This window comes from Diabrotica virgifera, chromosome 1 (genome assembly GCF_917563875.1).
Source record: "Diabrotica virgifera virgifera chromosome 1, PGI_DIABVI_V3a".
NCBI classification, from domain to species: Eukaryota; Metazoa; Arthropoda; class Insecta; order Coleoptera; family Chrysomelidae; genus Diabrotica; species Diabrotica virgifera.
This window is the reverse complement of record NC_065443.1, coordinates 203,015,133-203,040,526: the sequence shown is the minus strand read 5'-3', so window position 1 is coordinate 203,040,526 and position 25,394 is coordinate 203,015,133. Positions and strand designations below refer to the sequence as shown.

The window sequence follows — 25,394 nt, the reverse complement described above, 5'->3', positions numbered from 1 at the left end:
ATAAACTTACATGGGAAACTCACGTGAATCATGTATCAGCAAAGTTAAGTACATGTAGCTATATAATGCGTAATTTAAGAGAAACTGTCTCATTTGATATATTGCGAATGATTTACTTTAGTTTAGTCCAGTCTGTTCTTCAGTATGGCTTAATATGTTGGGGTTGCTCATCTCATTTTGAACGGGCATTTATAGCTCAAAAGAAAGTTTTTAAGAAGTATGTATGGCGTTCCATTTTTGGATAGTTGCAAGTCACTATTTAAGAAGTCTAATATTTTAACACTACCTAGCCTTTTAATTTTCCAATTAATATTGCACATTGAGGAAAACAAGCTTAAGTTTGACAGAAATGAGGACATTCACTCACATGATACTAGAGGTAAATCAAATTTTCGACAACCTTTCTCTAGATTAGGTGTATCCCAACATGCACCCGAATATATTGGAATAAAATGTTACAATAAAATAGTCAATATATTAACTTTCAGTAATTCTTCACATAAAGGTTTTCGCCAAACTGTGTATTCATTTTTAATGAACAACACATCCTACAGTATTGATGGATTTTTAAATTTTTAACGTTTTTGCAACAACAGTTCTAAATTTTTATTTGTAACTTTTATTTCATATTTATTTTATTGTAATCACTGTTTTATTTTAATCACATGTACTTTTACTATATATTGTACCTATTGTACTAAAACTTTTACTAGTCTGATAAGATTTATACATTTTTTGTACGAATTGTGTAAACTTTGTGGATGGATAAATTCTATCTATTCTATCTATTCATTATTTGCTTTAAAGTCCAGTTTTTTAAAAACTAATCATTCTAAGCGAATCAAACTTCTAAAACCTATTAATAATAAGATAAAATATAAATAAAGAAGACCAAATCAGGTCAATGACTAATTTTAATTAGGGTGGTGATTAGGAGGTTGTTTCCGATCAGTTTTTGCTGAAAAAGATAGGGACTGACATTCTTTTCATTCATCATCAACCCGTACTCGTCCACTGCTGGACAGAGGTCTCCCTCAGCTCTTTCCATCTTTCTCTGTTTTGTGCGGCTTGCATCCAGTTGCCGACAATACGCTTCAAATCGTCAGCCCATCTGGTTGGTGGTCGTCCTCTGCTCCCTAGTGCTTCTTCTCGTGGCCTCGACGGCGTCCGTTGTTTTTGTTCTACGACATATTTCTTCGTTTGGGATTCGGTCCCTCAGGGAGACACCCAACATCTGGCGCTCCATGGCCCTCTGAGTTATGCGAATCTTGTTCACTACCTTTTTTGTAAGTGTTCATTTTTCCTCTCCATAAGTGAGTACAGGCAACACACACTGGTCAAAGATTTTCCTTTTCAGGCACATGGGTAAGTCTGATTTAAATACATAGCTCAGTTTACCAAACGCTGCCCAGACTAATCCTATGCGATGTGGGAGTTCACACGTCTGGTTATATCTTCCCAACCGAATTTCATGTCCCAAGTACTTATAAGATGCAGTCTGCTCAATATCCATTCCATCAACAACAATATTACGATTTAGCATCAGATTAGTCCTTAGTTGCATCTTGTTGATATTAATCTTTAGTCCGACCTCTAAGGAAGCGTGATATAATTTGTTCAACATTAGTATTGCATCATCCATACGATCGGCTATAAGGACAATGTCATCTGCGAATCTCAAATGACTGAGCTTCTCTACATTTATATTGATACCATATTTGTTCAGAACGATATCTGAACGAATATGGAACGAATATTATTTTCATTATAAGTCACTTAATTTTTGATCTAGAAACTTTTTTTGTTTCTGGATATAGATATTTTTAATTATTTGAAATTAGTTTGAACAAGTTATTCTCGAAAAATGCATAGTTTTCCCATCTTTTGACTTTGAAACTAGAATATTTAGCATTTGACGAAGAAGAGGTAACATATAATAAAGTATAGCTCGATTACTATGGGTCTTAAAGAAAATTAAAGTAACGGTTTTGTTTATTTTTTTAAAAGGTACATTTTTGTTAAGTAAAGTTATTTTGATAAAACGAAAACTTTTTAATTTATTAGCAGAAAACTGATTAAACACATTGATTTATTCAGAAAAGTTTATCAAAAAAATGTATAGAACGTTTCTTGCTTAAAATGAATATTTTACCAACTTTTGTGGTCAAAATATAATAAAAAATTTCCACCCCGAGGTGGACTGGCAACCACCCCCATGGTAAAAGCGCCTTTTGGCATCATATAGATTTTGATCCTTGGACTATCCACCACTTACTCTCAAATTTTCAAGCAAATCGATCCATTCTGTAAAAATTGCGAGGTTTTGTCCTATTTTAAGCTTCATTACTTGGACTATTACAGCAAGCATTTTATTGGCTAGAAGTAGTGACGATTATGATATTTGGTCAGATGGTAAATGATAACTGACTTCTGTCATAATATTGTAGGTTAAATATAATAACAAATTATTGTTTTCAAATTATATTTTATTTATTTAGTTTATATTGTAACAACAGTTTATTTTTTCACCAACTTCACTTTCCCTGCCCTATTTAAACAAATTGTAAATAAAAAAATGTATTTTGTTTTTTAGGTCCATAAGTGAACAAGCTAAACGTTTAGATGACACTAGGAGTTGTGCCAGAATAGTGGGAGACCTCTTTTCACCAAATTTACAAGTACAGCGCAAAAAGTTCTGTGAATACTGCGAAAGATTGATATTTTCAGATCCTTCACTATATGGTCGTAAAGGAGAGGAGTTACTGTGGAGGAAGGGGTTTTATGATGTAGTTTCAACAGCAAAGAAACTGAAGAAAAAGGAGTACCTTCCTGAGGAAATCAGTTTCATTGCTTCGCACATAAATGCTGGAATAGGTTTTTACAGCCATATGTTATCTAAGTTGCAATATCATTTTAATTTAGATATCAAAACATTCATTGATTTTCCAATGATACACTCTGAGAAGAAGGATACTGGTGATGTAAAGATAGAAGCGATAGAGTGGGCCAAACAATCTGTGCATCAATGCCTTATTTATTTGGGCGATTTAAGTAGATACAAACTGGAAATATATCCTAATTGGGAGTCTACTCTAGCTTGTCGTTATTACCTGCAAGCTATTTCTTACAAGCCTGAGTATGGCATGCCCCATAATCAAATGGGAACCTTAGCCATGAACCAAAATAGCTTTTTAGATGCTGTTTACCACTACATGAGATGTTTATCATGTAAAATTTCCTTTGAAGGTACTTCTAATAATCTTATAGCACTTTTTGAGAGAAATTCTAAGTTTTTGGAGCAGCTCCCAAAGGAGGATAAAAATGCTGACCTCATTATAGAGCCTGACCAAAGTGAGAAGATCAAAAGATTTGTAGCTAGGTTTCTTTTGCTTATAGACATTTGGTATTTCAACAAAAAAGTTCCTAAAGTGTATGATCTTTGTCATCAGACCTATAAAAACTTGGAAGAATGTTTAACATTTGTTAAATTGACAAACAGTGAGTCAGGAGATGGACCTACAGATGGAGATTCTGTAGAAACTGATTCTGTAGCTTCCCATATAAGTGGAGACGTGATTTTCAAAATTGTAGTCATTTCTTTACTATGCATATCCAAATTGAAGTCATCAAATTCATCTCAACTATCGACAGCAGTGGCTTTCCTGTTGGGTATCTATTCCCAGTTGATAAAGAATGTTACCAATCATTTACAAGAAGGTATTTTAAATTTTCCCCAAAATGAAAGCAAAGGAAAGTCTTTGAATGGGATTTTAAAAGAACTGATGACTGGTAGGAAGAGATCAAGATCGAAATTGAGAAGAAGGAAGGTATTAAAGAATGAAAGTGATGATGAATCTGAGGCTAGTGGTAATGAAGAAGATGACTTTAGCAGTTCTGATGATTCTTTCATTTCTGATGATGAAGATGTGTTAGATATATCTTCAGATGAGGAGTCAGATATTATTAAGGTGAGTTTTTAACTCCTGAATATTTTCATATTCATTAAACGATTAAAGAATGAAAGAATACCCATGAACGGTCACATCAATCACCTATTTTGCATTTGCTATCTTTTTCTATAACAAACGTTTGTTATTTATAGAAAAAGACAGCAAATACAAAATAAGTGATTGATGTGATCGTTCATGGGTATTCTTTCATTTTTCCGACTGTACATACAGTTGTTCCAATGGATCTTTGCACATGCATAAAATTATTCACGAATTGCTTTTTACACTAGCTCTCTTTTTCAATCAATTACTTTTAATGGGAAATAAGCCACAATTTTACCAAAAAAATGATTTTATTGACGTTTCGAAGCCCAAATCGGGTTTCGTTGTCAAAATACAAAATACTACTAAAATAAACAAAAATGTTGTTGCTAAGTAAAAAAATTCTTCTAATTTATTTAATCTGGCTCATTTATATTGGCAATTCAGACGTATATTATACATTTTAAAGTAGAAGACTTTAAAATGATATCGCCAATATTTATGAGTTGCGTTCCTGGGACAACTTTACTAAAAGATAGTTCATTCGATTACATGAAATCAATCCCAACTCAAGAATATCATTAGGCTAGATTCAACATTATCGAATCAGGAAAGTGCTCATGCGATAATATTTCCCAGTGTGATATTAATCACATCCTCTTTGGATGTTTTAAGAATAAAACGCTTTCAGATATATTTTCTGAAAACCTTGTAAAAAGTAAGGTGCAACTTCCAGCAAACATAACCCATCTGCTGTCACTCAATCAGAAATCAATATTTGAACTCGTATGCAATCATTTATACGCTTCCGGATATATAATTTAGATTTGTAACAGTCAAGTTTCAGTTCGTAATATACCATAATTAATAACTTATAATAAGATTATATTAATATGCAAAAATCTGTGGCAAATGGACTAGTTTCCATGCCAAACATCACCATCATCATCATCAAGAATATCCGTCACAAAAAAATCATAGCATGTGATCTGTCTTTAAAAAGACAACCAAATGCAACGATGACAGTAAAATTCTCGCGTTAGAGATTCCACAGTAAATTACGAGGGAAAACCAGGAAAAAACCTCGTGATACTATCCCGACATCGTAAGTATTTGGTCTTACATTTAATTTACTTTCAAAAAACTAATACCAAATTCTGACTTTAATATGTTTAAATTATAAATAATATTAATAATACATAGATATATAATAAGTAATACTAAAATATAAAATTTGTACTAACTCGATATGTTATTGACACTGAACTCTATGTTCATTATCCCATGCATGTTGACATATTTGAGATCTATCAAATTCTTTATTTTTAATATAAGACTGATGTTCACTTATTCTAACTTTTAATGGTCTTGATGTTCCACCTAAATAAAATTGTTCGCATTCACAAGGTATTTTATAAATACAATTCTTTGTTCTTTCTTGTTCATGGTTAGGTTTAGTTTTAGATAGAATATATGTCAATGTGTTTGTTGTTTTGAATGTTGTTGAAATGTTGAATTTATTTCCTATTGTTTTAAGTTTCTCGGATAGCCCTTTTAAATATGGTATTGATATTATCCTCGTATTATTTCTTGTGGATGTTATAGGATCCCGTTCTAAGTTGTTGTGTTCTATTCGATCCAGTCTTGACAATTCCTTATTTATAAACGATAAAGGATAATCATTTTTTAATAAAACAGATGTTAACAATTGTTTTTCTTCTAACAATGAATTTTCGTTAGAACAAGTAATTTTGGCTCTATCATATAAGGATTTAATGATTCCCTTCTTAACGTTGATGTTGTGATTTGATTTGTAGTTGAGATATCTGTTGGTGTGTGTTGATTTTCTATACACTTGAGTCTCATATCCAGTATCCTTCTTTGATACTAAAACATCGAGGAAAGGTAGAGTGTTATTATATTCCTTTTCCATTGTAAATTTTATTGTCTCTTCTTGATCGTTTATAATATTTAGGAATGTATCCAACAATTCTGATCGTTGACGCCATATTGAAAACACATCATCTACATATCCACCATACTGTGGGTGTTAAATTTTGTTTAGAAATGATATTAGTTTCGAAATCCTCCATAAATATATTAGCCAATAATGGAGATAAAGAAGAGCCCATTGCTAGACCAAAATTTTGTTTATAGAATTCATTATTTAGTTGAAAATAGGTATTATTAGTACATAATGTCAATGGGTGCGTTCAGACGACCATAGCGGCTGGCTGCCAGCAGAAATCGGCTGAGTGGTTGCATCCAGCCGTGATAGGGAAAGCTTAGTAAATCTCTCAGCGGCTGGCTTCCAGCGGTGACGTCTGACAGCTACTGCTGGCTCAGCTGTCCAGCCGCTGTGGTCGTCCGAACGCACCCAATAACTCCATTATACCTGATACATTTAGTTTTGTCCTAGTTGTCAATGTATTATCATTTTCTAATTTCGTTTTGATTATGTTTAAAGTTTTATCTAATGGCACATTTGTAAATAAACTGTTTATGTAAAAACTTACTGAAATATTATTTGGATTAAATTCAATATTTGATAATTTGTTTAAAAAATGTTGTGTATTTTTTATAAATATGTCATTATTATTTGCAAATGGTTTTTTAATATTTAATAAAAATTTTGATAGTTCACTACAAGGAGAATTGATGGTACTACAAATGGGTCTAAGTGGAATATTCGCGTTATCAATTTTCGGTACTCCATAAAAATGTGGTGTCTTACTGTAATGAGGTGTCATTAATTTTCTTTGATAGTACGTTAGATCATTTTTAAATTTGAATAAAGTTTTATAGATTTTGTTTTCCAGTGTCTTCGTTGGATCCTTCGTTAATTTGGTATAAGGTCCATTTGTAATTAGATCTGTAATTTTGTCCTCATATTGTATTTTATCCATTATTACAGTTGCATTTCCTTTATCCGCTGGTAGAATTGTTATGGAGTCATCATTTTTTAGTTTTTAAAGCTTTCATTTCCTCTTTGCTGATGTTCTGTTCAATTTTATCAGATTTTTCCAATTCAAGTTTACATAGTACCCTATATTGTTCTTTTTCATGAGTTGGTAAACACTGGGATATTTTTTCAATTGAGCTAATTATGTCTAATTTTGGGATAGATGGATGAGTAACAGCATAGTTATAACAAATTTTCCGTTGCGTTTAAATGTCTATTTGATAGATTGACAACTATCGCTAATATGTCATTATTTCTATTTAGGTTATCAAAAGTATGTATACTATTGTGTTCTAAAAGAATATTAAATTTATTTAAATGCATATTTCTTTGTTTTTGATATGAATTTTGATAAATTATTTGTAAACTAAAAATAATTCGATCAAAATCAGAACCTGATATCATTCCGAAAAGCAAATCTTCAATACATACTTACGATGTCTTGTTCAATAAAAAATAAATTTGACTTATGAAATTGTAACCTTTCCCGGATCACTGATAAACTGGCTCTATGTAGAATATTTTGGAGTCTTCAAAAGCCCTTTGGTATTAAATTGTCCCTACATCAAATTAAAAGTAATTGATTATAAAAATGCCACAAGAAAATAGCTTCAAAACAACTGTCTTTTTTCCTCACAGAAACTAGTATCGCAAAATTAAGCTGCTTGTTCATAGAAACCACAATAATCTAAGCAAGAATAAGCGATATAGCATGTTTTTGATACATTATTTACTAAGAATTTTGACGCTTATCATTTTCAGTGACATTGGTGCATTTGTTGTGCTTAAAATTGGGTTTTCATATTATTTAAAATTTTAGTCTTTGTACATTTCATTGTAATTTTTTTTTTCAAATAATCGTTAGAACGACTAACTGTCTAGTATTTGATTGATTCCGCCAATTAATTATTTCTAATCTAATTAGGCAAGTAACATTTTTAAACTACAAATTGTAATTATATTATATACATTAGTCTCGCTATAGTTCTGTCAAATGGAAACTTATGTGTTTATTTTCGAGATTACTTTTTAACTTTTTGTTTTTTTTATTTATTTTTTACGGTATTTATTATGTTGCGTCCATCAATCTTCTCAATAATGAAAAAAGATCAAACGCTTCAATAAAATAACTTTATAAAATACTATAAAAATGACTGAATCCCTCTCATTGACTGTACACCATAATAAAAATTACTAAAGTAAAAAATCATCCCTTGTAAATGGTATATAATTTATTTAAAAATTGTTTCTAAAAAAGGTCCAAGTTGGACTCAAAGTAGGTACGTCACAAGTACATCACAGACAAACGTTTTCGGACTAATCAGTTCATCATCAGGTTAGACTCCAGATCCAAAGCAGTTGAAACTAGCTACTGAGGTAGGTCGAATGACCTTAACAATATAAAATTTTAGCCATCTAGGCTACATTGAAAACGACAATAAGTCGATGAAACACAGAATAAAGTATTTTAAATCAACATTGTGTCTTCATCTTAGCTTCAAACTTCATCGTGGAGTTGGGTCTTCAACTAGTTTTGTTGAATAAGTGTATTTCAAATTGCATGTTGTTGGTATTAATACTCAGTATTTTCAATTTAAAAACCATCAATCCTAATTACTAAGAACTTGTTTTAATATTACTTAACAAGTCGTAAATATATTATATCTATTAATTTATAGTTAAATGCAGATTTATATTAAAAATTACTCTCAACCATATAGTTTAGAGTATTGTAATTGTCAACCAATTATACCTCTGTAAGTATAAGTCGCTTTAATAATGAAATACCCTTCAACTAATACATAATTTTCGAAGTTCTATGTATAATAATCACGGACGTACGTTTTTTCTCTGTCACTTCGAGATTAATGCGTGAGACTGAATTCTACAAACTATGACGAACTGAAAAAAAAGGGTTTGGGATGAACTGTATATTGTTAAAATGTTATATCGACGAGTTCTCTGTATATCCTGAATAGACCATATTACGTACTAATCCGGAAGTGTTTCGAATAAACAACAAGAATCAATAAATTACATCAAAGAAGGAAAAGCTGCAATATGTTGGTCATTGTCTCTAATAACTTGACTTTCAAGGAAAAGTGGATGTCAGAAGGAGTGCATTGAGAAGAAACATATGGATGCAAACCATACGTGTTGTTTGTGAACCTAGTTAAATATTTCTTGTATTTTGTTTAATATATTATATTTATTAAGCGCAACAGGCCTTGTAGGCCTAGGGCTAAAATGTTTACATTTCTGATTACATAAATAATATAGTAAATAACTTAATATAACTTACATAACTTATAAATTTTATTTAAATACACTTCAGTCTTTTTATACACTCCTTCACAACCTCTCTCCATCTCCTTCTGTCCAATGCTAGTTCTTTCCATCTCTCAATGTTACTTTTCTTCAAGTCTTCATATACACTGTCCTTCCATCTTTTCCTTGGCCTGCCTTTCCTCCTCTTTTGTATTGGTCTTCGTGAAAGTACCATTTTTGGCATTCGTTTACTTCCCATTCTCTCTATGTGCCCCAAGTATCGTATTCTCTGTGCTTTGATCGTCGTCGTAATCGTTGGCTCTTGATATAGTTCTTCCAATTCTTTATTGGTTCTTCTTCTCCACTGACCTTCTATTTTCACACCTCCATATATTGCTCTTTGCATTTTTCTCTCCCATCTTTCTAACAGGTCTGTTTCTGACTTTTTGAGCACCCATGTTTCGCTTGCGTATGTTACTGTAGGTCTGATAACAGTCTTATAAATTCTTATTTTTGTTTTTCTTGATACGTATTTGGATTTCAATAATGTGCGTAATGCTCCATATTTTTTATTTCCTTTAGCTATTCTTGCCTTTATCTCCCCTTCTTCATGACCATTTTCATCTATTTTGGCTCCCAGGTAAATAATTTCTTTGGCTCTTTTAAACGAGTATGTTTTTTCTCCATCTATTTGTACTATGATGTTATTCTCTTTTTCTTTTTGGATCTCTCCCATTATCATATATTTTGTCTTTTCTTCATTTATTTTAAGTCCGAATTTTTTGGCTTCTGTTATTATGTTTTTCATTAACTTTTGTAGTTCTTTTTTGCTTGTTGCTAATAGCGTCAGATCATCTGCAAATGCTATGCATTGGTGGCCGTTTTTAAATATCGTTTCTTGCATGTTTATTCCAATGTTAGATTGAATGCCATTGTTGATAGTGGGTCTCCTTGTCGTAATCCTTCCTTGGTTTCAAACTTTTTGGATGTATACCCTTTCCAAGCTATTTCGTTTGTTGTGTTTTCCATCGTCATCTTTATCATCCTGACAATTTTACTTGGTATCCCCAATTCTTTCATCAGTTCGTACATCTGCTGTCTATTTACTGTGTCGTAAGCTTGCTTAAAGTCTATGAACAAAGCATATAGTACTGTTTTATGTTCGTAACAGGTAGTCTGTATTTCTTTTAAGGCAAATATTTGGTCAGTCGTTGATCTGTTGTTTCTAAAACCTGCCTGGTATTCCCCCAATATTTTTTCCGAATAATGACTTAGCCTTTTTCTTATACTTTGTGCCAAGATTTTGTAAACTATTTCTAATAGTGCGATGCCTCTGTAGTTTTCGCATCGCATTCTATCACCTTTTTTATGTATAGGGCATATTCTTGCTATGGTCCACTCTTCTGGCATTTTTTCTACTTCCCATATTCTTTTTATCAGGTCATATATCTCTTTCTGTAGTCTTTTCCCTCCTGATTTTATCATTTCGGCCGATATTTCTGTTATTCCTGGGCTTTTGTTATTTTTCAAGCTCTTTATTTCGTTCTTTATTTCTTGTTCTGTGGGTATTTCTATTGCTATCTGATCATCTTCAATTTCATGGTTTGTTTCCTTTTGTACTTCGCTCTTATTTAGCAGTTCTGTGAAATAGTTTTGCCAGTTTTCCATTATTTTTTCAGGCTCATTTAGCAACATCCCTTTACCATCTCTCATATATGGGTTGTTTTTTTTGATATCCTCTTTCCATTTTTTTTGCTTCCTGGTAGAATGATCTTATTTCTTTTTTTTGAAATTTTTCTTCTATTTCTTTCAGTTTGTTCTCGTTGTATTTTCTCTTTTTGCTTCTACATTTTCTTTTCATGATTTTTCTCAATTCTCTGTATTCTTCTCTAGTGCTTTCTTCGTCATTTGTGAGATTTTTGAGTCTTACTTTTCTTATTGCTTCTGCTACTTCTTGACATTCTTCATCATACCAATCTTTTGTTTTGTGTTTTCTTTTGGTTTTCGCTAGGATTGCTTTACTTGTGTCCAAGATTGCTTCTTTGATATTTTGCCATTGTTTGTCTGGGCTTGACGTTTCTTGTTCCCTGATTAGTCTGTTGGTTATTCCCTGTTCATACTTCTTCTGTGTGTTGTTATCTTTTAGTAGTCCTATGTTAAATTGTTTTCCAATTTTTTCTGTTGTTTTATTGTTTCGCTTTATGTTATGCTCGATTTTATATTCTGCTCTCACCAGGTAGTGGTCAGAGTTACAGTCCGCTCCTCTCATGCTCTTTACATTTATTACATTGTTTGCATGCTTCTTCTCTATTAAAATATGGTCTATCTGATTTACTGTCTTCTTATCAGGGGAAATCCACGTTCCTTTATATATATATATATATATATATATATATATATATATATATATATTGTTTAAGGAGGAGAAAATAATTGGGTAACCAGCTGAATATGGACAAAGTGTACTCTTTTTACTTATTCCAATATATTTCGCCCATTTTCATGGGCATCATCAGGGAAAGCTACAATGTTGGTTATTAGGTAGGTACATAAGATGAATTAGCAGTATACTTACTAAGTGAGAATTGTTGTCACGATGTTTTAAAAGAAGCAAATATAAATAAAATGATAAAAAACTAAAATACAGAAATAACATATCACAAAAGTCCATAATTTAAAATATACATGATGATAGATAAAATTTATATATTGACACAATGAATTGAAAACAAGGTCTGACATTATTTATTTACTTTTATGTTAATTGTCAGTCAAATTTTTTTTTTGGTCATTATCCTATTAAGTTAAACAGTTAAAATAGGTTATCAGCAATCAATATTATTTATTATTTAAGTGAGAGATATTAGCTAAACCTGTTAAATTTTGATTATTTTTATTTTTGTCTAAGAATAGTAAATAAGAGTATATTTCACTCAGGTGATTAATGTCTGATTTTTTGTTGATGCAATTATCACATTGTGCTATAAAAGCCATCTCCAAAAAGATTCTTTTAGTATAATTTTTTTCTATATCTAAAATTTTGAATGAATTATAGTCCATGGTATGGTTATTGTCATTTACATGTGTAGCAAGAGTGCATCTTTCTGGATATAGTCTACTGTCACTTTTGTGGGAAGTAATTTGATCTTTTATCGATCTTGAACTTTGTCCGATATATTCTCTGTCACAATCTGCACATGGGATACTGTAGATTACGTTTGTTGTCAATTCTTTTGGATGTTTATCCTTAAATTTTGAGAACACTTTTCTGATGGTTAGAACTGTTTTATTTGAAATTTTGATATCGGTCACATTCTTAAGTATTCTGGTTAAAGCTGGAGTAATTTCTTTGATGTAAGGTAATGTAGCAAATTTAGGGTGTCCTTGGGATGTAGTGTGATGATTTAAGTTATTGTCTTCTTGGATTATTACTGTATTAATAGATGTGGTGTTAAAGAGGATTTTCTTGATTAATGCTTGTGGATAAGAGTTTTCAATAAATAGGTTGTACAGGATGTCGAGGTTTTTTTTATGAAACAATTTGTCCGATATAAGAATCACTCTATTCTTCATTTGTTTTACCAAATTTACCTTCATGGAATATTTATGATACGACATATAGTTAAGGTATCTTCCTGAGCTCATTGGTTTCCTATACCAATCAATGACTATTTTATTATCAGTAAAAGTGATTCTTATATCGGACAAATTGTTTCATAAAAAAAACCTCGACATCCTGTACAACCTATTTATTGAAAACTCTTATCCACAAGCATTAATCAAGAAAATCCTCTTTAACACCACATCTATTAATACAGTAATAATCCAAGAAGACAATAACTTAAATCATCACACTACATCCCAAGGACACCCTAAATTTGCTACATTACCTTACATCAAAGAAATTACTCCAGCTTTAACCAGAATACTTAAGAATGTGACCGATATCAAAATTTCAAATAAAACAGTTCTAACCATCAGAAAAGTGTTCTCAAAATTGAAGGATAAACATCCAAAAGAATTGACAACAAACGTAATCTACAGTATCCCATGTGCAGATTGTGACAGAGAATATATCGGACAAAGTTCAAGATCGATAAAAGATCGAATTACTTCCCACAAAAGTGACAGTAGACTATATCCAGAAAGATGCACTCTTGCTACACATGTAAATGACAATAACCATACCATGGACTATAATTCATTCAAAATTTTAGATATAGAAAAAAATTATACTAAAAGAATCTTTTTGGAGATGGCTTTTATAGCACAATGTGATAATTGCATCAACAAAAAATCAGACATTAATCACCTGAGTGAAATATACTCTTATTTACTATTCTTAGACAAAAATAAAAATAATCAAAATTTAACAGGTTTAGCTAATATCTCTCACTTAAATAATAAATAATATTGATTGCTGATAACCTATTTTAACTGTTTAACTTAATAGGATAATGACCAAAAAAAAAATTTGACTGACAATTAACATAAAAGTAAATAAATAATGTCAGACCTTGTTTTCAATTCATTGTGTCAATATATAAATTTTATCTATCATCATGTATATTTTAAATTATGGACTTTTGTGATATGTTATTTCTGTATTTTAGTTTTTTATCATTTTATTTATATTTGCTTCTTTTAAAACATCGTGACAACAATTCTCACTTAGTAAGTATACTGCTAATTCATCTTATGTACCTACCTAATAACCAACATTGTAGCTTTCCCTGATGATGCCCATGAAAATGGGCGAAATATATTGGAATAAGTAAAAAGAGTACACTTTGGCCATATTCAGCTGGTTACCCAATTATTTTCTCCTCCTTAAACAATTTAAATTGAGTCAGCTATTATTAAACCAAGTTTTCTTTATATATATATATATATATATATATATATATATATATATATATATATATATATATATATATATATATATCTTTTCGGCGTAATTGTGTGCTTCGTATCACCATTTGCCTTTCTGTTGCAAAGCCTATTATTCTTTGGCCATTATCGTTCGACACCTCATGCTTACTATATTTCCCTATTATGTGTTCGTATATATTCTCTCTTCCTACTTTGGCGTTGCAGTCTCCCATTATTATTTTGATGTCAAACCCTGGTAATTTATCATATTCTCTTTCCAATTGCTCGTAGAATTCATCTTTTTCTTCTTCTGTGGCATCTTCAATCGGTGCGTGTACATTTATTATACTTATGTTTCGTTTGTCCCCTTTTAATCTTATTGTGCATAGTCTATCTGATATTGGTTGGAATGCCATTACTCTTTCCTTCCATTTTCGCTGTATTATAAAACCTGTTCCTAACCTTCTGGTTTCTCCCCCGCTTTTAAAAAATACCACGTCTTCTATTTCTACTATTTCTGTTTCCAATTGTTTTGTCTCTTGTAAAGCTATTATTTCTACATTATATCTTTTAATTTCTCTAATTAATTCTTTGAGTTTTCCTGTTTCGTATGTGCCTCTTACAGTCCATGTACCCAAGTTGACTTTAGTTTTCTTTTTGTTATCTTTACTTATTGCCTTGTCCATTGCCTGCGTCGTTTCCGTCTTATTTATCTCTGTTGCAAACTGTATCTTGTCATTTTTCGGCTTTTCTTTTTTATTGCTGTCTTGATTTGTTTTATTTCCATAGTTCGTGTGTGTGTGTGTGTGTGTGGAGAGAAAGAGATGGCATTAGACAAAGCGTCTTTTTGCCACAGAATTTTGTTATAGATATGTTTAAATTTTTATCTTAGAATCATTTATAAACTTGATTAAGATATTAAATATAGATTTGTCAGAATAAGATAAAAGATTGCTGATGCTAACTGGAAGGCTAATGTTAAGGTTAATTAAACCTAAATATAAGTTTTGAGTCTGATCCCTATGATTAAGACAATCCAAGAATACATGGTTCAGATCCCCGATGGACTCATAGTTACACGGACAGAAGGGAGTTTCATAGATTCCAATCCTATGTAGATGCTCTGGAAAAAGGCCATGGTTAAGTTTTAGCCGGGTTATTAATGAGGAATGTACTTTGTTATAATTGTAGTTAAAATGAGGTATACATTTGGGTAATAATGGGTGAATAGAAAAGTAATGATTTCTTGATGTCTGCTGAACATCTTCGTATTTGGACCTCCATCTTTCCCTGCCAACACTTCTGATAACAGAAAATAGGTCTTTGAAGTTGAAAATGTTTGTGATTTCTGGTATCTGGGATGTATTTTTTGCCATTCCGTCCACTATTTCGTTTCCAACCACTCCGCTATGTCCTTTAACCCACAGTAAAGTAACTGTTTTTTTAGTGGATTTTAGATTATGTAATGTTTTTTTGATATCAAGAATACTGGAGTTTTGGAAATTATCTAATGGATGGCTACAAATAGCTTGTAGTACTGCCTGAGAGTCTGAGACTACTACAACGTTCTCGCAATAATTAGAAGCACACCAAGTTAGTGCTTTCTGTATGGCAGCAGCCTCGGCTGTAAAAATAGAACAGCAATCCGGAATTCGGTATTTTTCTGCATAATTGTTGTTTGAAACAAAAAATGCGAAACCAGTACTTTCATCTGTTTTTGATCCATCTGTATAAATTACTGTTAAATTTTTCCCTAATTTGTTTAGTATGGATTTAAATATAAGATTTGTTAAAGTTGGCAAGTCTGAATAAGATGGCATTATAATGGTTGGTTTGTCTATCAGAACTTCAAAGTCATGTTCGAAAATAGGAAATTTTGGTAGCTGTGAAATATACGGTTGGTAAAGATTCGTATCGATAAAAGATTCTGTAAGAGGAGGCGAATTTTTTATCCTCCAGTAAGAATTTGTTAAATTTTCTGTCGAAAGCAGACCTATTTTGTGAACCATAGTTGTATTAAACGTTCTGTATTTTATTCGACATTTGTTTGCTAATATTTGCCTACGTATGTATAAAGGTGGTTCTTGAGCTTCTGCTAGAACTGCATGACTTGGTGAGGACATCATAGCTCCTAGACAGATTTTTATAGATTTATATTGTATTCTGTCTAGTGTTAAAAGATTTGTTTTGCAAGTAGAACCATAAAGAATACAGCCATAATCTAGAATGGATCGTATGTAGGATCTATAAAACATTAAGGAAATATATTGGTCTGCACCCCAACTTTTTTTGGAAACGAAACGCAGAAGGTTAATTCCACGCTCTGACTTTTGTTTCACATATTTTATATGGCTAGACCACAAGAGTTTTTTATCTAGGATCATGCCCAGATACTTATACTCTTCTTCTAAGGGAAAAGCATAATCACCTATATGGCATTTGCCTCTGATTTTTTGTCTACGTCTTGTAAAACATACAATCGAAGACTTATCTTTTGATATGCTAAATCCCATGTTTTTAACCCACCTATCTATATTCCTAAAGTTACGTTTTAGATTAAACATACATTCATCGTAGGATTTATGGCTGGTATATAAACATATATCATCGGCATACTGTATTATTTTACATTTGTCATCTATCAGGTCATGCAGATCTGCAGTGTAAACATTAAATAACAAAGGGCTTAGAATTGAGCCTTGTGGAAGACCGTTATATAATATTCTTGGACCGTGTAATACATTATTATGGTCACGTAAATATATTTTTCTGTTAACATACAAATTTAATATATTTACAGATAATCTTTTATCGATACCACATGCCACCATTTTTGAATATAATATATCCAAATCAACCACGTCATACGCACCCTTTAAATCTATAAACAAACATAGCATAAATTCGTTCTTTGAGAAGCAAAGTTGAATATCCGAAACTAAATGTATGAGAGCATCAATTGTGCCTCGACCTCTACGAAATCCATACTGTGAATAGGGAAAAACTGCTTTACTTTCTAAAAGATGTTCTACTCTCAATTTTATTAGTCTTTCAAGAGATTTTGTTACACATGATAATAAGGAGATGGGCCTATAAGATGATGGAAGTTCTGGATTTTTGTTGAATTTAAGTATAGGACATATGACTATATTTTTTAAAGTGTCGCAATATTCTTGTTTCAACCACCAATTATTAAAGATTTGTAAGAGAATGTGTTTAGCATTTAATGGCAATTTGTCCAATATTTTATAGGTAAAACCATCTAAACCAGGTGCTGTATTTCTGCTTTTTTTAAGAGCAAACTCTAGTTCTGAAAAAGTAAAAGGTTTTGACATGTGATCTATGTTAGTATTAAAACGAAAAATGTCTATGTTATTATCAGCAATATTACCTGGGGCAGATGAAGGTGCAAGTTGATCTAGTAATTTATTAATGAGATCTTCAGAAAGTTGTGGTTTCTTATTGTATTGATTATTGTTGGAAAATGATCTTACAGTTCTCCAAATTTTTGAGAGAGGAGTACTTTTGTTCAAGCTATTTAAAAAATGAATCCAGCTACATTTTTTTTTCATTTTAAATAACCGTCTGGTTTGGGCTGCAATGTTTTTATAAATTATGTAATTATTATAGTTACTTTGCATTCGGTATGCTTTTAAAGCTTCTGATCGTTTTTTTATTATATGTGTACATTCCTCATCCCACCAATAGGGCCTTGGGGTTGAAGGAGTAAAGGGTTTCTTTATGGGCATAGATTTAGAGGCGACAATGGAAATAGTTTGAAAAAGTTGAGCTGTCTGCTCATCGTTTGAAAGATCATCGGTTGTTGAAAAGGTAGAAAGTTGATTCTCTAAATATGTATGGAACAGTTTCCAGTCAGCGCGGGATTCATTCCATTTGGTTGATGGATTAATAAGAAAAGAAGAAGGATTAATTTTAAGTTCTATTTTAATAGGAAAATGATCGGATCCCAGTGTGTCAGAGTGTACTGACCAGTTTATACGGTTTGTTAATGTAGCTGATGTGATAGTCAAATCAACGGCAGACTGATTCCCACTTGGACCGATTCTAGTAGGTGTTCCGTCATTTTGAAAGACTAGTTCGAGAAAATCCATACTTTCGACTAAGGTTCTACCATTACGGTCATCCGGGATCGGACCCCACATGCAATGGTGGGCATTAAAATCACCACAAAAAACTGTTTTATTAAAATCAAATTGTTTGAATAAATGTATCCAATCTGTTTTATCTACTCTGATGTCAGGAGGTCTATATATAGACACAAAAGATATATTAATTTTATTAAGTAAGACTGCACACACTTCTATTCCACTATTAAAATTATAGTTAATATTTATTATTTGATAATCAATGCTCTTTAATATGAAAATACCTACGCCACCATATCCGCTGTCACGACATTTTGAAACAAAATTATATCCTTTTAATTTAAAATCCATTTGGCTTTTCAACCAAGTTTCGGATAAAATAATAATATCTACATGAAAATTATTAATATAATTTACAAGATTATCCCTATTGCTAACTAAAGATCTACAATTCCATTGTAAAATATTTAATAATGATTGACTAGGCTGATTGTGTTTATCCATTTGGAAGTTAGTGACTGCTGTCATTAAGACTAGTCCCTATATTATCCGTTTCTGTGTTAGTACCTGTATCTTCTAGATTATTAGAAATAAGTTTTCTTAATTCATTTTCTAAATTGCATATGGGTTGAGATTGATTAGTAGTATCTATGAGTTGGTTTATATGAGATGTCACAAGTAATATAAGTTTCTCTTTATAGTCAATAAATTCGTCCCTGTAAGGATTAGGGATTATCGGATTAGATTTAGGGGTGGGTCTTTTGCTAGTTGAGGCAGAGGAATGGGGTAGAATTGGAGGAGAAGTTGCTTTACGTTTATTAGCTGTATTTGTTGTGTTACTAAATCTTTTTGCCGGATTATTTAATGTGAAATTAGAGGTATTGTTAGTTGGGTTAGGTAAGCTTGGAAAATTAGTAATGTTATTTAAAATAGCAAATCTATTATTAGTAGTTATTTTTGCGTAGTTCGGGTTGTTATGTAGTTGCTCTGCTTCTTTGAAATTTATATTTTCTGTTGCCATTATTGTCTTGATTTTTCTCTGTTTCTCGTATATTGGACACTTTCTTGACAACGAGGTGTGCTCGTTAGTTTTACAATATATGCATAGATTATTTCCACTACAATTTTCTTCTGTATGAGAAGTGTCTGTACATTTTTTACATTTACTCTCCTTGGATTTACATAATCTAGAGCTGTGTCCGTACATAAGACATTTGTAGCATTGCACCACTGGATGCACGTAAGGATCAACTACGAAGTTACATAAGTTAATTATTATGTTTTGGGGAACTTCATTGCCCAAAAATTCTACAATAATTTTTTGTCTTGGTACTAATTGAGTAGTACCGTCGCTGTTGGTTATTTTTCTTTGCATTCTTTGTACATTCACCACCTGCTTTTCAGAAATGATTGCGTCTTTCAGGTAATCCTCCGAAAAGAACGTGTCAACCATTCTGACTACGCCCTTTCTGTGCGTGTAAAATTTAGGGATATATGCTATTAGATCGTTTTTAATTATCAATTCATGATTAATTAATTTATTTGCTGCAGAATAAGTTTTTAATATGACTTTTACCCTACTAATACCTACCGTTTTTATGTCTACTACATCATGTTTTATTAAAGGATCATTTAACAAAAAAGAACCGACCCTGATTGGAAATAATCTTCCAATACTAGAATTTTTATGTTCAATATAAACAAAGAATGGTGCCTTGTCATCAGATTTATACCTATTATCAAAATCGATTAAATTATTTACAGACCTGTTGTTATCCATATTAGTTTTTTTAGAGTTGTTTTGGTCAGGCGGTTCGCCAGAACCTATTGACTCTGCTTCCATATTTACCTAGTTTTTGTTGAAAAACTTTATGACTCTAATATATCAGTTTATTAGCACTAATTAAATAAATTCACAAAATATCACAATAGCAATTATTTTGAAAACACCGAAGACAATAATATTGGAGCGACCTTCACTCTATGATTGTCGAAACGATACTGTCCATAGTTCGTAATCCTATTCTTTGCATTTTTCGTCGTCATTTGTTTCCTTTCATTGCTATTGCTTAGTTTTTTGCTTTGGTCTCTACCACCAACGTTTGGTTCATTCCATCCCAGCGCCATATTTCATGATCGGCATATATTTTCTTATACCCTACTTTCACTTTTCTCCCTTCCTTTCTTAGTTCTTGCGCTTTTTGTCTGACACGTTTCTGTACAATTCTGTCGTTCTTTGTTAGGTCATCGTTGATATAAACTAGACCTTCTTCTCGATTTCTCAATTTGGTTTTGTTTCGCATGATTTTTCTTTTATCTTCTTCCTTTTCAAGCTCAACCAGACAAATTTTTTCTCCTAACTTCAGAGCCTCCTCTATTTGTACATCTACTTCTAATTCTGTCTGCATAAAATTTTTCATTGCATGTTTTAGGATATCTGGCCCATTTGTATCTATGTTCAATCCCTGTATAATTATATTTTTCCGCCTTTTTTGATTTTCTAAACTTTCAAGCCGTTCTTCTATTTGATAAACTGCCTGTTTTAGTTTCGTGTTTTCTTCTCTTAATGTTACATTCTCCTGGCGTAGCTCTCTTATTTCATCTCTATATTCTTTCTGCTCTCTACGCATCTCGCTAAGTTCTCTTGATTGTTCCTCGATTTTTAGACTTACTCCTGCCATCATTTCCATAATTTTTTGTATATTCTCCTCCATTTTCTCCTTTCTGTAGGAGGGAGATCTGCTTATTTTTCGACTTTTGTTAAAAGCCCGTTCCAATTCTTCCTCTTTTCTCTTCTTGTCGTTTTCGTCTGTCGTGGTACCGTCACTTTCTGTTCGAAATAATAGCTCTTCGTATTTTTTATCTTCTCTGCTCATTACAACTGGTTCGTTTTACTGCGATAAAGGTCTCGTTCGGACTATCTCCGCGGAAACTTAACCTTTCTCAGTGTAGCGTCTTACTTTTTTTCTTTTTTTTTTTTTGATAAAATTATATTGAGCAGTATATACTATTTCGCTCCTCCCTACTTACAGGACTTCCCTGTCGACTTGGCAACACCGCGTTCCAATCAAACAAGAATCCACTTCGAATATCGTAATATCGATGACGTTTTATTTGTTTATGTGTTACGCTTACCTTTGATTTTTGCCAATTTGGAGCACAATTTCAATATTTAGTTTATTATTTTTCGTTCAGCGCGAAGATTACTCACTTAGCTTCACACTTTATGCGTTTGCTCTAATTGATTTACTCTGCATTTCGCAAAAAACGGGTTTAATGCAGGAGCAAAATACAATTAATATTCACACACTCAGCGCAACGTTGCCACCCCATTTTGTTTAATATACACATTGTTTAAGTTATTATTTAGTTAGTTTTCTACAAATAAGTGTTACACTGATTAAAGTCCACATCTTTTTAACTAACTTTGTATAGAAATTGCTTTAATTAATTTTGGCCACTGCAGTATTAAAAACTGCATGTTTTTAATAGATTAACAGAAGAGAATAAATTACATTCTTTATGTCTACAAATATCTAATGAACTCAAATTATAAACACCAAAATTTTCCCATACACAATATTGTGAAAACAACATTTTTGTCATTAAACACTCGTTATCTGTACCAAATTGTCCTATTCAAATATTTCTAAAAATAGTAGGTATTGGTTTATTTAATGCATTGAAAATAAAAAATATCAAACTAGGTTTTACTGCTTGGTAAACATGCTATTATATGAATCAAAAACAGAACTTACAAAATAATTTGCAGAACATTTTTCAATATATTGATTTTTTAGTACTTAGGTATTTAAATTTTTTTATTTTATTAGAAAATAATAACGAGCGATCCACAATTATTGGGATCAAAGCTATCCGTGGAAAAAATTACGTATGTCTTGTTTTAATCTGAAAGATCGCCGGAGTGTGACGTCACGGCCAATTGCGGCTATATTCAGTGTTGTTATGATCACTTTTCCAAACAAAGAATAAAGATTGAAAACACGTTGAAAAGATACCCAATCTCAAGACCTTATTCGTATAAAGTTAAAATTTTGCTTCCTCTGCTACTTTTTATGTTCAATTATAGTGTTTTTTTAAGTTGACATACGTACACTGACAAGTATCTGTCAAATCTGACGTAAACTGGAAAGTATATCTGAATTAATAATAGAAATGCACTGTATATCTATCTCTGTCGTTCAGAGCCACCTATGGTGACAATAATTTTGGATCACACGTTATATGTAGTACATATAAGGAAATATATAACGTGTCATATAAATATTTTTATTACAAAAAAAAATGAATAACCATTTTCAATTTCGTTGCAAAACGAAAATACAGCCGAACCATATTCTAGTGCAATCAGAGAGTGCAACAAGCACCTCTACCGGTTTCGAAACTTATTAGTCTCTCATCAGGAGGCACATATGCTGCTCTGTCTGATCCAACCAAAACAAACCCCAGCGTGCAGTCCCGGATTGCAACGAACGAAATGGCGTAGATGCCCTAGCGGCAACTGCTAGCAAAAATACTAAGTTTTCACTCTAATGGCATATAAAACAACATAATGCTATTCTACATCCCACCAGAATGAAAACAATAGGAACCTTCTCTGGTTACACCTCCGAGGCTTCTACAATTTGCAAGCCATACGGATGCTGAGACTAAGGAAGATGAGGGAATTCTACAATTTACAATTCACGTCCCATCTGCTCAGCGCGGTAAAGTTCCAACGAGAATGGTTCCCTTCGTACTCCAATCAGAGTAAATGTAAATCAAAAATGAATAACCATTTTCAATTTCGTTGCAAAACGAAAATACAGCCGAACCATATTCTAGTCGCAGGGGTGGCGAACCTTTTTATATTAGAAGGCCGATTTTCATTTTACCATTTTTGAGAAGGCCGCATCCATACATATATACGATTTAATTAAAGGGATTTATATGCAAAATTAAAATACATAATTTTCTTTGCAATTAAATATTTTTTTTAAAATGACATACAATTAATAAATTCCAAAAAATTTGACATTTAATTTTACGATCCAGAAAATTTAATGGGATTTCTGTGGTTGTTTATTGGATGACAAAAAAGAAATATTTGGTTCAATTGACGTGGTACGTAATTTAAGTTGATCTTCCAAATGAACATCACTTATTTGACTTCTTAGGCGGGTTTTAATTTGAGTCATGTATGAAAATGTTGCCTCGCAACAATATGTACTTCCAAAACATGAAAGAATTCTTCGTGCGTGTTGTCTTAGACGAGGATAAATAACTGGAGTCTTCCATATTTCAATAGGATCTTTTTTTGAATCGAATTGTGATTTAAAGATATTATCTTCTCCTATCTCAAATAATTCCATTTGATATTCTTTGGGCGCTACGTCGATATCAACAAGGTGTGGTTCGAAAGTTAATTTAAGTGTGACAAAAAGTTTTTCAAAATCTGAGAACCTTTTATTATATTCTTCAATTAATATATCCAGAACAGAAACATACTCATCCAAATTTTGAGGGGAATAATTTTGCTCCATCATAATTTCCGATAACTGTCGGAAATGTTCTTTAGAAATTTCTAATCGACTTAGTAATGATTTAAAGAATAAAAGTTTTTTTCGAAAAGCTTGAATTTTTTGCCACATTTCGTATATATATTTAGTTTTTCCCTGCAAGTTTAAATTCAATTCATTTTGCTTCATTGTCATGTCACATAAAAAGGCAGCAATTCTACAAAATTCTTTATCTGATAAATCGCAATATTTCTTTTGTTCTTAAAAAAATTTAATTATTTGTTGACGCAGGGTGAATATTTTTAGCAAAACTTGTCCTCTTGATAGCCATGGTATTTTTAGTATCGTAAACTTTTTTTTATCGTTTAGTATCGTAAAATTTTTATAATTTTTAATTTATGAAAAGGCCACAACTTGGGCAAGAAAAGGCCACATGCGGCCTTAAGGCCGCACGTTCGCCACCCCCTGTTCTAGTGCAATCAGAGAGTGCAGCAAGCACCTCTACCGGTTTCGAAACTTATTAGTCTCTCATCAGGAGGCACATATGCTGCTCTCTCTGATCCAACCAAAACAAACCCCAGCGTGCAGTCCCGGATTGCAACGAACGAAATGGCATAGATGCCCTAGCGGCAACTGCTAGCAAAAATACTAAGTTTTCACTCTAATGGCATATAAAACAACATAATGCTTTTCTCTACATCCCACCAGAATGAAAACAATGGGAACGTTCTCTGGTTACACCTCCGAGGCTTCTACAATTTGCAAGCCATACGGATGCTGAGACTAAGGAAGATGAGGGAATTCTACAATTTCCAATTCACGTCCCATCTGCTCAGCGCGGTAAAGTTCCAACGAGAACGTGTGCCTCCTGATGAGAGACTAATAAGTTTCGAAACCGGTAGAGGTGCTTGCTGCACTCTCTGATAGCACTAGAATATGGTTCGGCTGTATTTTCGTTTTGCAACGAAATTGAAAATGGTTATTCATTTTTGATTTACATTTACTCTGATTGGAGTACGAAGGGAACCATTCTCGTTGGAACTTTACCGCGCTGAGCAGATGGGACGTGAATTGTAAATTGTAGAATTCCCTCATCTTCCTTAGTCTCAGCATCCGTATGGCTTGCAAATTGTAGAAGCCTCGGAGGTGTAACCAGAGAAGGTTCCCATTGTTTTCATTCTGGTGGGATGTAGAATAGCATTATGTTTTATATGCCATTAGAGTGAAAACTTAGTAGTATTTTTATTACATTTTATCTGTATAATATACAAAATTTTTACTAAACATTAATCACGTCTATTTTTTTTTTGAAGGCGGTACATCATCCATAAATACACTCACCGGCAAAAATTCCGCCACCCAAATTTTTTAATTAAGTTTGACAATTTATAACTTTATTATTTGTGCTCCGATTTTCAAGATTCTTGCAGCAGTTTGTACAAATAGGTATATGTATTGATATCGTTTGGTATTATTCCGGTGACAAAAAAATTTTGCTTGCATCGCATTATGCAGGCGTGAATGGAAGCATTGTATTTTCTCCTAACTTTAAAGAATTATGTGGAAAAATGGAAGAGCTGATTTTGTTTTATGGTCCTGTCATATTATCCCGGAGACATAACTACAATTTTGTTTTTTGAATTATCCGAATATCTCTTGTTGTAAGAGCTGTACC

General features: G+C 32.1%; 1 protein-coding gene across 2 annotated transcripts in view; it reads left to right on the top strand.

Annotated features, from left to right (window-relative positions):
• Window positions 1-25,394, top strand: part of LOC114331928 (nonsense-mediated mRNA decay factor SMG5) — a 122,294-nt gene that overhangs the window by 27,928 nt on the left and 68,972 nt on the right. For both annotated transcript variants that reach the window (XM_050646335.1, XM_028281620.2), the window contains exon 2: window positions 2,594-3,968. In XM_050646335.1, coding sequence (XP_050502292.1) covers window positions 2,889-3,968 — 1,080 coding nt within the window. In that variant the 5' untranslated portion in view covers window positions 2,594-2,888. The remainder of the gene's footprint in view (window positions 1-2,593; window positions 3,969-25,394) is intronic.